The 15,923-nt window shown below is 38.3% G+C and overlaps 2 protein-coding genes across 2 annotated transcripts; both read left to right on the plus strand.

Moving 5' to 3' along the window:
• Nucleotides 1-1,184: 1,184 nt before the first annotated feature.
• On the plus strand, nucleotides 1,185-2,501 carry LOC145950506 (uncharacterized). The gene is made up of 2 exons (XM_083061596.1): nucleotides 1,185-1,389; nucleotides 1,465-2,501. The coding sequence occupies exons 1-2, from the start codon at nucleotides 1,185-1,187 to the stop codon at nucleotides 2,499-2,501; spliced, it is 1,242 nt and encodes a 413-aa protein (XP_082917722.1).
• Nucleotides 2,502-2,678: 177 nt separating this feature from the next.
• LOC145950507 (uncharacterized) lies at nucleotides 2,679-3,026 on the plus strand. Its single transcript, XM_083061598.1, has one exon. The coding sequence runs from the start codon at nucleotides 2,679-2,681 to the stop codon at nucleotides 3,024-3,026; it is 348 nt and encodes a 115-aa protein (XP_082917724.1).
• The last annotated feature ends 12,897 nt before the right edge of the window (nucleotides 3,027-15,923 follow it).

Consider the following 15,923-nt stretch of genomic DNA (forward strand, 5'->3'; position numbering starts at 1 on the left):
TAGACGGTCGCCGACATGCCAGGCATCGATCCAAGCTTTCACTGTCACCGACTCTCAGTGTGCTGAGACGCCAAGCCCATCGCCCAAAAGAAAAGAAAAATGCAAGGAGAAAGGGCCCAAGCGGTAAAAGAAGAGACAACCAAGTTGATTCAAGCAGGGTTCATCAGGGAAGTCAAGTACTCTACTTGGTTGGCCAATGTGGTAATGGTCAAGAAGGCAAATGAAAAATGGCGGATGTGTACCGACTACACAGATCTGAACAAGGCATGCCCGAAAGATGCTTATCCCCTGCCACACATAGACGCGTTGGTCGACGGAGTAGCAGGTCATCAGAGGTTAAGTTTCTTATACGCTTACTCAGGGTATAATCAAATACCCATGTACCCACTGGATGAAGAAAAAACTGCATTCATCACTGATTCATCCAATTTCTGCTACAAAGTGATGCCATTCGATTTGAGAAATGCAGGGAAACCTACCAACGACTCATGGATAAGATCTTTCATCGGCAGATAGGGAAATGCATGGAAGTGTATGTGGATGACATGGTAATTAAGTCTACCTCCACCGACGACCACATAAGAGATCTCGGGACAATATTCGACGAGGTAAGGCGACATCACATACGGCTGAACTTGGTGAAGTGTACCTTTGGAGTCGCCAGCGGGAAGTTCTTGGGTTTCATGCTATCGAAAAGAGGCATAGAAGCTAATCTCGACAAGTGTCAGGCCATCGTCAATATGAGAAGCCCACGTAATGTGAAGGAAGTCCAACGACTAGCCGAGTGCATAGCTTCATTGGCTAGATTCCTACCTTGCATGGCGGACAAGTCAAGGCCCATAATGTCCCTATTAAAAAAGGCTAGTAAGTTCCAATGGACCGAAGAATGCGAATCCTCATTTCAAGACTTTAAGACAATGCTCGCAGCCTCGCCGTTGCTAGCTAAGCCAATTCCCCAGCTAGATATGATTGTTTATATCTCGGTGTTTGACAAAGCCATCAGCACAGCTCTGGTACAAGAGCAAATGGAACAAAGGCCTGTATATTTCATTAGTCGAGTCTTACAGGACGCCGAGACCCGATACTAGCATCTCGAGAAAATAGTCGTAGCTCTCATACACACAACCCGATGCCTCCGGCACTATTTCCAGAGCCACAGAATCATGGTCAAGACAGATAGCCCGATGGTCAAGGTCTTGCGGAAGCCCGAACTAGCTGGACGAATGGTTGCTTGGTCTATAGAGTTGTCACAATTCGACATTCGCTTTGAACCAATGGGACCCATCAAAGCACAAAGCATGGCCGACTTCATAAATGAGTTCGCCCCGAAATTGCCACCCGAGCCGCACGTATGGGCTTTGCACGTAGACGGGTCGTCAAACCAACAAGGTAGCTAAGCCGATATTATATTGGAAGGTCCTAGCAGCATAGTGGTTGAACAATCACTACGATTTGGTTTCAAAGCTTCCAACAACCAAGTAGAGTATGAGGCTCTTTTAGTCGGCTTGCGGCCGGCGAGTGACTTAGGCATCTCTAGAGTCAAGTGTTGGAGCAATTCGCAAGTGGTGATGGGGCAGGTCAACGACACATTCCAAATTAAAGAACCAACACTAATCTTGTACTTCCAGGCTTTCCAAAGACTGAAAAACAATTTTGAGGATGTTCGCGTTGAGTACACGCCTCGGGAACTCAATGCAAGAGTCGACCAGTTGGCCAAGCTAGCTAGCAGCAAAAGAACTAGCCACTTGCACAGCATGATACAACAAGAACTACCAAGCCCAAGCATCGTGGAAGCTGAATGTTTACAAGTCCAACAAGGAAGCACTAACTGGATGACCGGTATCGTTAATCATCTCTCAACTAGAGAACTACCCACAGACCCTCTAGAAGCAAAGAAGATGAGAACCATGGCCGCACATTATACCCTAATACCTGGAGAATTATATAAGCGGGGCATCTCTTCACCCCTTCTAAAGTGCCTAGCACCTGAACAAGCAAATTATGTCCTCCAAGACATCCACGAAGGCATATGTGGAACTGATTTGAGAGGACGAACCCTCGCAGCTAAGGTTATCTGGGCCAGTTACTATTGGCCAACTCTAACGGCTGATAGTACCAAGTTCGCGCAGCAATGCAAACGGTGTCAACAGCATGGACCCTTGACGAACCAACCGGCCGAGGATCTACACTTTATCATGACCCTGTGGCCCTTCTCAGTCTGGGGAATGGATATTTTGGGACCCTTCCCGCCGGCAAAAGGACAGGTGAAATTCTTGATAGTGGCCATAGACCACTTCACAAAGTGGATCGAAGCAAAAGTAGTGGAGGTCATCTCAACGAACAACGTCCAGAAGTTCTTCTGGAAAAACGTCGTCACGCGATTCAGGGTGCCTCACGCTCTCATCACAGACAACAACCTCCAATTCACGGATCGCCGCTTTAACGAATTTCTTGAAGGACTTCAGATCAAACACCGAGTGACATCGGTGGAGCACCCCTAGTCCAACGGACAGGCGGAAGCAGCCAACAAGGTCATTCTAAGGGAACTAAAAAGACGCCTAAGACCAGCTAAGGGACAATGGCCCGATCATTTGCACGAAATTTTGAGGGCCTATAGGTGCACTCCACAAAGCTCGACCAAAGAAACACCCTTTCGGCTAGCATACGGAACTGACGCTATGATCCCGGTGGAAATAGAGGAACCCTCTCTTAGGCGACAACAATTCAACGAAGAAGCCAACGTTGAAGCACTTAACGTAGAACTCAACTTGATTGGGGAAGAACGCGACCGGGAATTCATCAACATGGAAGCATGGAGAGCATGGGTTTTCCGGAAGCACAGGACCAAAATCAGACCTCGAGAATTCCACCAGGGTGACCTTGTTTGGAGGGTAGTCGGAGAAGCAAGAAAAGACAGGACTCAGGGAAAACTAGCCCCCAATTGGGATGGCCCTTTCCGAATATGGCATAATCTCAACAATGGAGCCTATAAGCTAGAAGAGCTAGACGACAAAGCCATCCCATGAACATGGAATGTTACACATTTAAAACATTATTTTAGTTAACACTTCACGTGTAATTGTTTCGGTGTACTCTTTTCCTTGCCTAGATTTTTTTCCTCTAAAAAAGAATGTAAAAGAGGTTTTTTCTGGGAAAGGTTTTTAACGAGGCACCACATCAATGAAACAAACCTTTTTGAAGAAATATCTCAAGTTACTCTTAATAGACGAATAATCAAATCCCTCTCGAGTACCCCCACTCGGCCAAGGATGAATAATCAAATCCCTCCCGAGTACCCCCACTTGGCCAAGGATGAATAATTAAATCCCTCTCGAGTACCCCTACTCAGCTAAGGATGAATAATTAAATCCCTCCCGAGTACCCCCACTCGGCCAAGGATGAATAATCAAATCCCTCCCGAGTACCCCTACTCGGCCAAGGATGAATAATCAAATCCCTCCTGAGTACTCCCACTCGGCAAAGGATGAATAATCAAATCCCTCCCGAGTACCCCTACTCGGCCAAGGATGAATAATCAAATCCTTCCCGAGTACCCCTACTCGGCCAAGGATGAATAATCAAATCCCTCCCGAGTACCCCGACTCGGCCAAGGATGACTAATCAAATCCCTCCCGAGTACCCCCACTCGGCCAAGGATGAACAGTCAAATCCCTCCCGAGTACCCTCACTCGGCCAAGGATGAGTCAAAACCCTCCCGAGCACCCCACTCGGCCAAGAATGAATAACTTGTTCCCTCCGAGTGCCCCCACTCGGTCGAGGATGGCAAACTTGGACCCTCCCGAGTACCCCCACTCAACCGGGGATGGCAAACTTGTATCCTACCACTCGGTCAAAAATGACAAACAAAGAAACCGACTGATAGAATATGCAGGTAAGATCAAATACAAAGGAGCATAACAAAATGGAGTCCGAATGTGTCAAACAAAAAATGCTTCATTAAAAGGCTCTAATGGCCAAAATGTGATGGAGGACCATCCTTGAAGCATCATATAGGGCCTATCACAAGGTCCATGGCTAGGACAGTAGAGGAAGATGAAGAACACACCACACCAAAGGCCATGATCATCATGTGTGTGGAATTTTAGCCATCTCCTTAATTTGTTGCTTCCTTTTCCCATTCTGCCCTTGTATTTTGGGGTACATTAGATATTAGGATTTTATTTTGTATTTTTATTTAGCCTTTGTATTATGGGGCAAAATTAGTCTTAGGATTTATTTTAGGACTTAAGCCTTATTTTTAAGGTCAAAAGTCCATTTCTTTCTTTTTTTGACCTAATGGTACTTTAGTCTTTTAGGAGGGATGAGACCCATTTCATTTGGGATGCATTTAGGGTTCATTTAGGGTGCATTTGGACACGAAAATTTCGGCCAAATGCTCCCAAGAAACCCTAGATGCCTTTCTTTCCCTATAAGTACTCTAGGTAACCCACCTTGTAGCCACTTTGGAAATTAATGAATTTGAGTGAGCCTTTGTGCCTCTTCATTCCTTCCTTAGTCCCCTAGGAACTCCATGGCTCCCTATCCTCTCCTCTCTACCTAGAGTGAGCTTGGGTCTTCCTTGGTTGGCCTTCATCATCCTAAGTGAAGTGAGCTAGCCTAAAGGAGCTACACCACCAAACACCATCCATTTCTCTCCTTCATTTTGTGCGTCACCCTTCACCTTCCCAAACACCAAATCCTCCACTTCCATACCCTTGAAGAGATCATCCTTCACATCATATCAACCTTGGAGAAGGGAAGGAATCAACCACTAACTCTCATGGAGAAGTTGGTTCCATCAAAATGGCACTAATGGCCGAGGGTACAATCAATTCTCGGCTCTACTGGCCCAAAAATACAAGCCAACAAAAGGATATATACCATACATCTATACAGCATCATCAAAACAATGTACATTCAAAAAACATAAAACGCCGAACCCCTCAGTCAGCACTGGTTGTCCGGTCGTCCCCACCTTGAGTCTCTTCATCATCGTTCACTGTAGTGTCGGGGTCTTCGGGGGCAGCCGAACGGGGTGGAGCCACTTCATCCGGCTCAGCATCATCGGGTGCGTCAGCAAAATCCATGTACGCCCCTTGGAAAAAATCCTTACTCAAATCAAATGAGAAGTTGTGAGGAAAGGTGCCGAAGTGGGTAGCCTATCGGACCGCATGCATAAAATCGGCTTCGTGTTCCTTGATGATCTTGTTCTCGCACTCGGTCTGGTAAAAGCTTAACGAAGCCTCGGCATCGGCCTTACTTTGCGCCTCTTGAGCCAAGACCTCTTGCATCTCTTGCACCCTCATCCTCTCGGCACCTTCAGCCGCTATTGCAAAATTGTTCAACATTGCGACGGTTTATCGTAAACCGTCGCAAAATTTGTTGAACATTGCGACGGTTTATGATAAACTGTCGCAAAATTTGTTGAAGATTGCGACAATTAATCATACACCGTCGCAAATTTTTTTTAACATTGCGACAGTTAGTCATAAACCGTCGCAAAAATTTTCAGCATTGCGACGGTTTACTATAAACTGTCGCAATCTACAAGACAATTTTTTATTATTAAAATTAAAAAAAAAATTAAGTATTATGTATATTATCTTAATAAACTTATATTTTATTAACAATTTTATATATACTTCCTTTAACATGAGGTACACGATTTTTTTTCTTTATATAATTTCAAAATCGTGACTAGAATATAAATTTATCTTTCAACAAACTTATGAATTTATCTTGTATGTAAGATGTATTAGAGTATATAAATAAATATAGTTATCATTTTATAACTTAATTTTTGAGTTATCAGATCACATATTATTGAATAATTTACAATGTTAAATTTTATAAATTTTATTTTAAATTCCATCTTTATAACACTATTAAAAATATAAAAATAAATATGTTAAATTTTATAAAAAACCAGTTTAATTTATTTATGATATAAATATGTTTTTAATATCTAATATATATTTTTAGATGATAATTTATTTAAAAATATATCTTATAATAACAATTCTAATTTCAGATTTTTCTTATTTTGATTTTTTTAATTAATATATACAATTTTACTATTTTGATTTTTTCAATCAACGTATATAATAAATAAAAAAGACAAAATATAAACATGCATGGACAAATTTTATTTTATCAAAAAATTATTTATTTTAATATATTACATTATATATGTGAATATTAAGACATATATATATATATATATATATATATCAATATATATATTATAATTAAACTTTTTTAAAAATTAATTCATTATTAAGAAATTTTTTTTATCACATGAGAATTAATTTCTTTCAAAAATTTGACAGATATCAAATAAATAAATATTTTTTTCAGAATCTATATTTTATTTTATTAGAATATAATTTTTATTTTTTAAAATATATTATTTTTTACATAAAAAATTATATATATGTCAAATAGTAGTGGCGGCAAGTGCCCCACTATTCAAACGTGCATCCGTCCCTATATATATATATATATATATATATATAATATAGGGGGTTATAATTATACCGGTGTAAGTTTCACTAAGTATTATGACGCTCAATAACTTTATATTAAATGTGAATTTTGTAAATCCAACCGTTAAATTGAAAGTTCATATCACTTTATAAGTGTATATCAAATTTTGTTAAAATTGAACTACTGGAAGGTAATCAAAGTGTTTATATTTTAGTGTATTTTGAAATGAATATATTACATCAATTTTGTTTTATAAAAATGAAGTATCAAATCATCTTGGATTAATATAAAGTTTTGTATATATAATCTATGAGAGATGTGAACTTTCAATCTAACAGTTGGATTTACCAAATTTACATTTAATATAAAGTTATTGAGCGGTGTAATACTTAGTAAAAGTCACATTTAATATATATATATATATATATATATATATATATATATGAGGGGGGTTATAATTACATCGGTGTAAATTTTACTAAGTGTTACACCGCTCAATAACTTTATATTAAATGTGAATTTTGTAAATTCAACCATTAAATTGAAAATCTTTTACTCTTAAATGATATATACAAAATGTTATATTAATCGAAGATGATTTCTTATAAAATTAAATTCAATCTGTCGAAAAATTTATTTTCGATGAGAAAATTTTTTGTAGGAAAAGCTATATTATTGATGGAATATTTCAGAAAAATTTATATTTGTCGAAAATGTAAGAACTGATTTTAAATTTGATATGAAAATATTATATGATATAATTAGATAAGATTTTAAGTTAGTATTTTATTAATGGTTGATAATTAAAAAATAAAACAAGGATAAATACATTTTTTGAATATTATATGTTTGATTTAAGATAACTTACAAAATAACTCTTGGTAAAGTTATTCCGCTCAATAACTCATGGTGTGTGTTGAATTTCATCGATCCAATTAATTGTTAATTTAAAATTTATTAAATTTTACTAATAATTAATATAAAAAATTTAATTAGTTTTGGAATAAATTATTTGCTAATTAACAATATAATTGAAACATTAATTATTTTAAATTATTTAACTAAAATTTTATTGACAATTTACTATATGAGAATAACTAATATCTGCTTTTAAATTTGATATGAGAATATTATATATAATTAGATAAGATTTTAAGTTAGTATTTTATTAATAGTTGATAATTAGAAAATAAAATAAGGATAAATACATTTTTTTGAATTTTATATGTTTGATTTAAGGTAAATAAATATATTAAATTAATTAATAATTATTTAAAATATTAAAATTTAATTTATAAGTATGTAATAAATATATATTTATAATTTTATAAATTATATTATCATTATAAATTATAAAATTAAATAATTTAAGTTATAATTTTAAATAGAACTAAGTAGATGTTAATTATAAAAGTAAGTACATATAAATAAAGAATAACTAAATATATTATTATTATTATTATTATTATTATTATTATTATTATTATTACTATTATTATTATTATTCATAATATAAAATTATTATATATTATTATTATAGTACAAATATGAGATTGTATATTTGAGGATAACTTAAATGAACTAATTTGTATAAGTTATACTGACAACATACATATACATTTCGGTAGCCTACTCATCAGAACTTCATAGTTAAGCGTGTTTGACCTGGAGTAGTACAGGGATGGGTGACCTTTTGGGAAGTTTCCCAGAAATTGCACAAGTAAGGATAAAACACGCTAAATAGTGAAATATTGTGAAATAGAACCCTTGAAAGGCCAAATATGAGGATTGTTACATTAATAAATTTATTAAAATTAAAAAAAATTATAATTTTTGACAGGTAAAAAAAGATTCGTAATATTAATTTAGAGGTAGTTGGTGCAACAGTTGCTGAAAGGGTCGCAATGTTAATATAGAGGCAGTTGGTGCGACATTTGATGAAAGGGTCGCAATTCCAAGTTTGCGACGGTTTGTGCAACGGTTCTGATAACCGTCGCAAAATTGCCTGGTGACGGACAATTCTGCGACGGTTCCCAAACCGTCGCAATGTTTTCTGTGCGGCAGTTCTAGCCGTTGCAATGTAGGCCATATAACCGTCGCAAAATCGTCATTTTCTTGTAGTGTGTACTAGGAACACCCCTTCAGCCAGTACGAAGGCCAAACACCCAATCGGCCTAGAAAGGAGCCGAACACCCCCTCGGCCACAAGCCTAACCAATAGACCAAGATACACGACCATCAAGTACTGGGAACACCCCTTCGGCCAGTGCGAAGGCCGAACACCCAATCGGCCTAGAAAGGAGCCGAACACCCCTTCGGCCTCAAGCCTAACCGAGGAAGACCAAGACACGACCAAGTCTAGTGAAGGGAAACCGGACACCTCTTCGACCAATGGAAAGGCCGAACACCTCTTCGGCCAATGGGAAGGTCGAATACCTTTTCGGTTAATAGGACGGCCGAACACCTATTCAGCCAATGAGAAAGCCGAACACCCATTTGGCCACAAATCTAAACGACAAGTCAGCATGCGATCATAGAAAACCCTTATGACTAATCAATGTCTAAAGACTAATCAAGGGATAGCAATCCCCAATTACCCATATTCCAAGACAAAAGGCCTATCAGGCTCAAACAGGCCCAAATCTATCATTATAAATACAGGGGGGATGGGATAGAAACAGGTACGATATTTAATAGAATAACTTTTATTGCTCTGTACCGAATACTTACTTGAGTATCGGAGTGCCTTTGCAGGTACCCTCCCCACCCTTTGAGGACAGTATCTGGTCGGCTCCGAAGACTCGAAGGAGGAACAACAGGAGGAGTGTTTCTAAGCAGGAACAGTTTTTAAATACTAAAATAGAAATATCTCATTTTGGTATAAGTTTTTTATTGAACGGTTTTGCCGTTATATAACTTTTAGTACGTAATTAGTACGTGATTAACTGGTCGACCCATATATATTTTAGTTAATATCCTTCGTTTTTTTTTCTTCTTATTTTCTCAAAAATATTGAAGCCGTGTTTATCTCTCTTATTACCATACAGACTTCGCATCTTGACAAAATATTTTGAGGGCGGAAAATATTTAAATACATATAATTTAAATTATTTATAAAAATAATATATAAATATTTGTAGGGACCGCTCTAACGAAGCTCCGCCACTATTGAGTAATGTTCTTCTTTTAATTTTTCAATGAAATAACAATTGCCCTAGAAAAAAGGAAAGAAAGAAAGAATCCGTTGGTTTTTTATTGTATGTGTACCAAATAATTATCAAATTCTTTTATTTTACTTGTACCACCGAATGATGTTATAAATAACACCTCTTTGAGATCAGAATTCTCGCCCCAATCAACACTAGCCATCTACAAATCCACCAATGATGGCTCCAACAAATCTCACACACTTCATAGAAGAAGAAGACAAGCTAAGCCAAGAATGCAAGGAGTTGATTCTTTCTCTTCCCAGAGAGAAAGGTTGGAGAACACGTTACATCTATCTATTTCAAGGCTTTTGGTGCCAGGAAATGGAAATCCAAGCAATAATCACTTTTTAGAAGCACTTCCAAGCTAAAGATAGTGATGTTATTGTTGCCACCATTCCAAAGTCAGGCACCACTTGTCGCAACTCAAAAATTTCTGATCTCGCGACTAATGATTTAGACATCCTTTTAAAAGTCTCATTAATTAAGGAATGCCCGGACACTAGACTAATCCTTAATTAATGGTTTTGAAAAATGAGTTCATGGAGTCGCCACCAATGTTTTACTCAAAACATTGGAAAAAGAAAAGGTTTTTAAAAATCCAATAATGGCCTCGATAACCAGAATTGGGTTCGAGGGTCGGTTACGTGTAGGGAAGGTATTAAGCACCCCTACAGCGCCCTAAATCGGTACCCTATGATGAAGTTAACGTAATAAAAAATAATCAATTAAATATTAGATCCCTTTTATTAATTACATGCTTAAAAACTAAATTATACAATTAATCCTAAAATATCTACATGATTACTTTTATTATAAACAATATTTATTAAAGATAAGAAATAAAATAAAGAGAAGAAAATTGACTGAAATACCTCTTGAATGAGCTCTATTGAATCTTCAAAAAAGGTTCTTTGTGGCAATCCTTCACACTACAATGCCTCACAAAATCTCAAGAAATACAAAAGAGAGGGGAAGAGAGAAAAAGAGAGAAATTTCGAGCTATAGGAAGTCTGGACGAAATTTCGGAGCCCGGAGAAATGAGCCCCAGCTGTCTATTTATAGACTTCAGGAAGGGGGTCCAGAACGGCCCGTTCCAAAATCGGAACGGTCATTCTGTATATGGCCGTTGTGGGTTAATTTGGACCTTGGAACGGCCCGTTCTGAAACTAGAACGGCCTGTTTCGGGGAACCAGAACGGCACGTTCTGATTTTAGAACGGCCCGTTCTGGGGGCCAAATTAAGCCTACATGATTTGGTCTGGAACGGCCCATTCCAGATTTAGGAACGGCCCGTTCCAGCCCCGTTCCAGTTAACTTTTTAACCCTTTTTGGATGAGTTTGGAACGGTCCGTTCCGATTTTGGAACGGCCCGTTCCAATTTGGGTTTTTTGGCCCCTTTAAATGACTTGGAACGGCCCGTTCCAAATCTAGAACGGCCCGTTCTGGACCTTGGAACGGTCCGTTCCGATTGTGGAACGGTCCGTTCCGATTGTGGAACGGTCCGTTCCGGGCCAATAAAAAACTCAACTTGTGCTTTTGGGCCCTTTAAGGTTCTGTCTTCTTGTTGGCATGCTTCGGGAGCTCCTTCCCTTCATAACAGAGGTCCATGTCCTTGTTTGTATGCCCCCGGACGAAATTGGGTGTCTACAGCTGCCCCTCTTTACTTGTCCTTTGGAATAGTAATGTGTTGCTTTTCCAAAGGCAAGGAAAGACGTAGACATTTCGTCCAGGTCTTCTCTTCGTCTCTTTGCGTGATGCTCCTACATTGTTTCCCTTGTGATAATGTGTAGATCCTTCCATTCTGAGGTTAGGTAACCCTCTTCGATCTTGTACTAGTTTTGGGGATCTAGCAACCCTTTCACTAAGGTCAGGTAACCCACTTTGTACTAGTTTTGGGGATCTAGTAACCCTTTCGCTAAGGTCAGGTAACCCACTTTGTACTAGTTTTGGGGATCTAGTAACCCTTTTGCTAAGGTCAGGTAACCCACTTTGTACTAGTTTTGGGGATCTAGCAACCCTTTCACTAAGGCCAGGTAACCCACTTTGTACTAGTTTTGGGGATCTAGCAACCCTTTCACTAAGGCCAGGTAACCCACTTTGTACTAGGTTTGGGGATCTAGCAACCCTTTCACTAAGGTCAGGTAACCCACTTTGTACTAGTTTTGGGGATCTAGCAACCCTTTCACTAAGGTCAGGTAACCCAATTTGTACTAGTTTTGGGGATCTAACCCAATTTGTACTAGTTTTGGGGATCTAGCAACCCTTTCACTAAGGTCAGGTAACCCAATTTGTACTAGTTTTGGGGATCTAGCAACCCTTTTACTAAGGTCAGCTAACCCACTTTGTACTAGTTTTGGGGATCTAGCAACCCTTTCGCTAAGGTCAGGTAACCCAATTTGTACTAGTTTTGGGGATCTAGCAACCCTTTCACTAAGGTTAGGTAACCCATTTTGTTCTTCTACTTGATGTCTTCTTGTTGGTGTTGTGAGATGAAAAACTGCCCCCAGGTTGATGGGCAGGAGATGTTTGATGTGCCCCTGTGTTGGTGGACGGAGAAGTAGATGAATGAAACGGATTCCGATGTTGCCCCCTGCCATGTGAGTATTGTGATGCCTCTCCAGGCGTCTTTTTGTGGTAGGTTGGTAAGAGTTTGGTATTTTTTTTGTCAATGTGAGTATTGTAATGCCTCTCCAGGCGTCTGCTTATGGTAGGTTTTTTCTGATTTTTATATTTGTTTAGCTTCGGCTTTTTTCATGTTTGAAACTTGCCTTTTTCTGCTATTTTTCTAAATGCTTCGGCTTTTTAACATGTACGAAGCTTGCCTTTTTCCGCTATTTTCTTAAATGCTTCGGCTTTTTCAACATGTACGAAGCTTGCCTTTTTCTCATGTTGTTGCTTTTGCTCTTTATTGTCATCATTGGTGGAGGGCTCCATTCCCATGATGTTATTTGCTCTATCTTTATTGGTGAGTATTATTTTGGAAGCCACTCCTGGCTTTGGTTAGGAAGTCATTCCTGGTCTTGGCATTCTCTTAGATCATCCTTCTTTCGGTTGAGGAGTAAGGCGTGATGGCCTCTTCATGCTTATAGACTTGCTTGCTTGGTCGATTCCATTCAATTCCACTGTTGATATGTCTTTGCTTAGTGGACACATAGAATCACTTGGGGTTGTTGTTTGTCACCGCTTCGACTCATGCTTGGCTTTTGAGCTTTTACAAGTGCTTTGTCCTGATGACTCCTTCTGACCCATAACAAGTAGAATGCATGGATGCATGGATGCAATGAAAATGCAAGGCAAGAATGGTTTTTTTTATTTTTGTGTAACGCCCTTCCATATGCCCCTAACTCATATGCATGCGATGCAGTTTATGCTCATGTGTTTGTTCCTAAAGATGCAATTCATTTTTTTTTTGTGTTGGGAAATTAACTTGTACGTGTTAAGGTTAATGTTGACGATTCCTTTTCATTCATGTCGTTTATGATCATTGTTGGGATATGTTCTTTTGAACACGAGGTTCCAGTGGCTCCTCAATTATTAATGTGTAGTCAAGCGTCTCCCAACTCCGTTCGAGGACGTGTCGATCTTTCATCTGTGAGTATTCACTGTGCATTCTTCGTGTATATTTTTGGTACCATTTTAATGCCATAAGGGTCAAGAGAAAAGAAAGAAGGGATGTTTGTATTTTTTTCAAAAGATTGTTATAAGGGATTTTTTTTTCAAAAGGGGTTTTTAGAAGAATGGCTGGCCAAGGTGGGCTTTAGTGTTTATGGCTATTAAACAAGGCATATTTGTTGCAAAGAAGATATCATTGTGTTTTAGCCTTTTTGGAAAGTGGAGTGATGACTCGGGGTTGCGTTTTGTTTAGATGATCCCCCTGAGCTGCCTTTCGGTTTTCAACTCAGGTTGCTGCTTTAACGTCCTAACTTTTGCCTAGGTCACTTGAGATGTGTTTCCTAGCGGACATTTTTCTTTTGATCTTTTCTTTTGCCTAGGTTACCCAATTTTGCTTGTGGGTTGCCTAGTAGATCTTGCCCTAACTTTTGCGCAGCCCCCTTAGTGGGTTTCCTGCTGGGCCTTCTTTTTCGCAACATTTGTGTGGGACAACTTTATTTTTATTGAACCCTAGTCATGTTTGGATTTTTGATTGTTCTTTTGTTATCCTTTCCATGCTATTATCGAGTAACATCTTTGTCGCAAATATATTTTGTTTATTAAGGGTTGATGGATGAGGCCTAGAGTGAATATTTTAAAGGGAGAAGAGAAATGAAAGAATGTTATGGCATTTAAAACAGTACTTCCAATTTACACGTGCCCCTTTAGCAAAGCTCGGAGGCTCGGGCATGCCCCGAGTTCGTGATTCATACACAGAGAGATTAACAGAGGTTGCCCCCTAGCATGGTTGACGATTGGTTGAACTACATTATGAATGCATTCCCACTTGCTTGAATGTGGGTGTTTCGACTTCGGAGTGAAACCTTTATGAATTCTTGCTTTCTAAAGGGAATACTCAAGCCTCCTTTCGGTTTTCAACTCAAGCAGGCATTACTATTTTTTATGTATCCCTAACTTTTGCATAGGACGTATCCTATCGGGATTTTGATTCTTTTTTCTTTACCCAAATTTTTTCCTAGGACGCCCTTTACGGGTTTTCATCCTAGTGGGTTTTCGCCCTGCAATGTCTTTATTCTTCAATTGAGTTTTGTTGTGATTCCCTAAAAGCAAGGATTCATCCATTCTTGATCATTCTTCCTATCCCAACAGTTGTCATTTCTGCATGGGGAACTCTCGGTGTGTGAATCCTCAATTTGGGCATGTTATGCCCCCCAGTCTTCTTGCACAATTACTGGTTTTTAAGTGCTTTCAATTTGATGTATCGAGTTTGCACTTGATTACCAGTGATCTCATTATTTGATTAACATGCACAGGTTCGGTTTCCCTTTTTATTCTTATTTATTATTTAAGAGGAAGACATATTATCTATATGAAGTGCAAAATAGGATGCAAAGATGATTGAGAAATTCAACAAATATCATTCTCATTGATGTGTTTGTTTAGAGAACATTCTTTGTACAAGATCTTTTGGTGCACTTTGATGATATTGTTGCAGGCTACAGAAGCTCATGCTTGAATGATATCCCTATAGACATGTTTGCTCGTTTATTGATTTGCAATTAATCTTCGTTTCTTCTCAGATTCTCTTCTTGTTATTCCCATCAGAAGTAACCGTCAATAGGATCTTCGAGTTCCCCACTATTTTGGTGATTGCCAAAATTTTCATCTTTATTGACGAGTTTGATGAGTTAGAGAAGAAAGATGCGGTTTGGAGTGATTTGATAATGAATTGGAGGTGTAAAGGTGCTTATTATCAAACTATGTTCTTTTGAAGCAAATTCTTTTTTTTTTGTTTTGTTTTTTTTTTTGCTTCAATTTCCTTCTTTTTTTTTTGCGTGCCTCCTTTTCGAAATTTCAAATAATCTCCTATTTGAATTGAGAAATGACATCTTTCTAGATTGGAAGAAGTCTGAGAAGATGTAGACTTTGACTTCTTATAAAAGGATGACGAGAGTTCAAAGTCTAGTAGGACTCCTTAGTATAAAGGCACACGATTCTTGTACTTTAGAATGTTCTCCTTTCTAAAAAATCTTTGCATACTATGTGTCTTCCATTTCTAATGAATGTATATGCTAAATTAAAAGATGCATGATATTTGTTTTCTACCTAAATTTTAACATGTTTTTGACTAAGGGCTATGATGCATGATTTTTTTTGCTATATTTTTTTTTTGTTTTTGTTTTTTTGAAATAAACTATCCTATATGATGCTTTGAGGTTTGGGTATATAGAAGGGAGTTAAATTTTTTATCATATTTTTTTTTATTAATATCTATTCGTTTGTAATTCCTATCCATTTGAAATAAATAACCACAAACAAATGCAACACACATATGCTCAAACAAATGTACACCCGCGAACAACCACGTTTAAATCCTTGGTCTGTGGTCCCTGCAAGAAAAGTGCATTGTATAGGGCGGTTCTAATTATCCTCACTTTGGTCTTAAGGCCCCCAAGGTGCCCCCATTATAGGGACCCAGTATCTCTGTCGCCGTCACCTGGCAAACTCTAAGGTCTGTCGCAGTATTTTGGGCTAGAGTAACCGGTTATCACCTTGAGTGTGATTTCCGACAAGGCTCGCAGGCTCCAAGGCCAAACTTGGGCCGGTCGTACGTCAAC

The sequence above is a fragment of the Cajanus cajan genome, chromosome 8 (assembly GCF_000230855.2).
Source record: "Cajanus cajan strain Asha chromosome 8, NIPB_CcT2T_4, whole genome shotgun sequence".
Classification (NCBI taxonomy): Eukaryota; Viridiplantae; Streptophyta; class Magnoliopsida; order Fabales; family Fabaceae; genus Cajanus; species Cajanus cajan.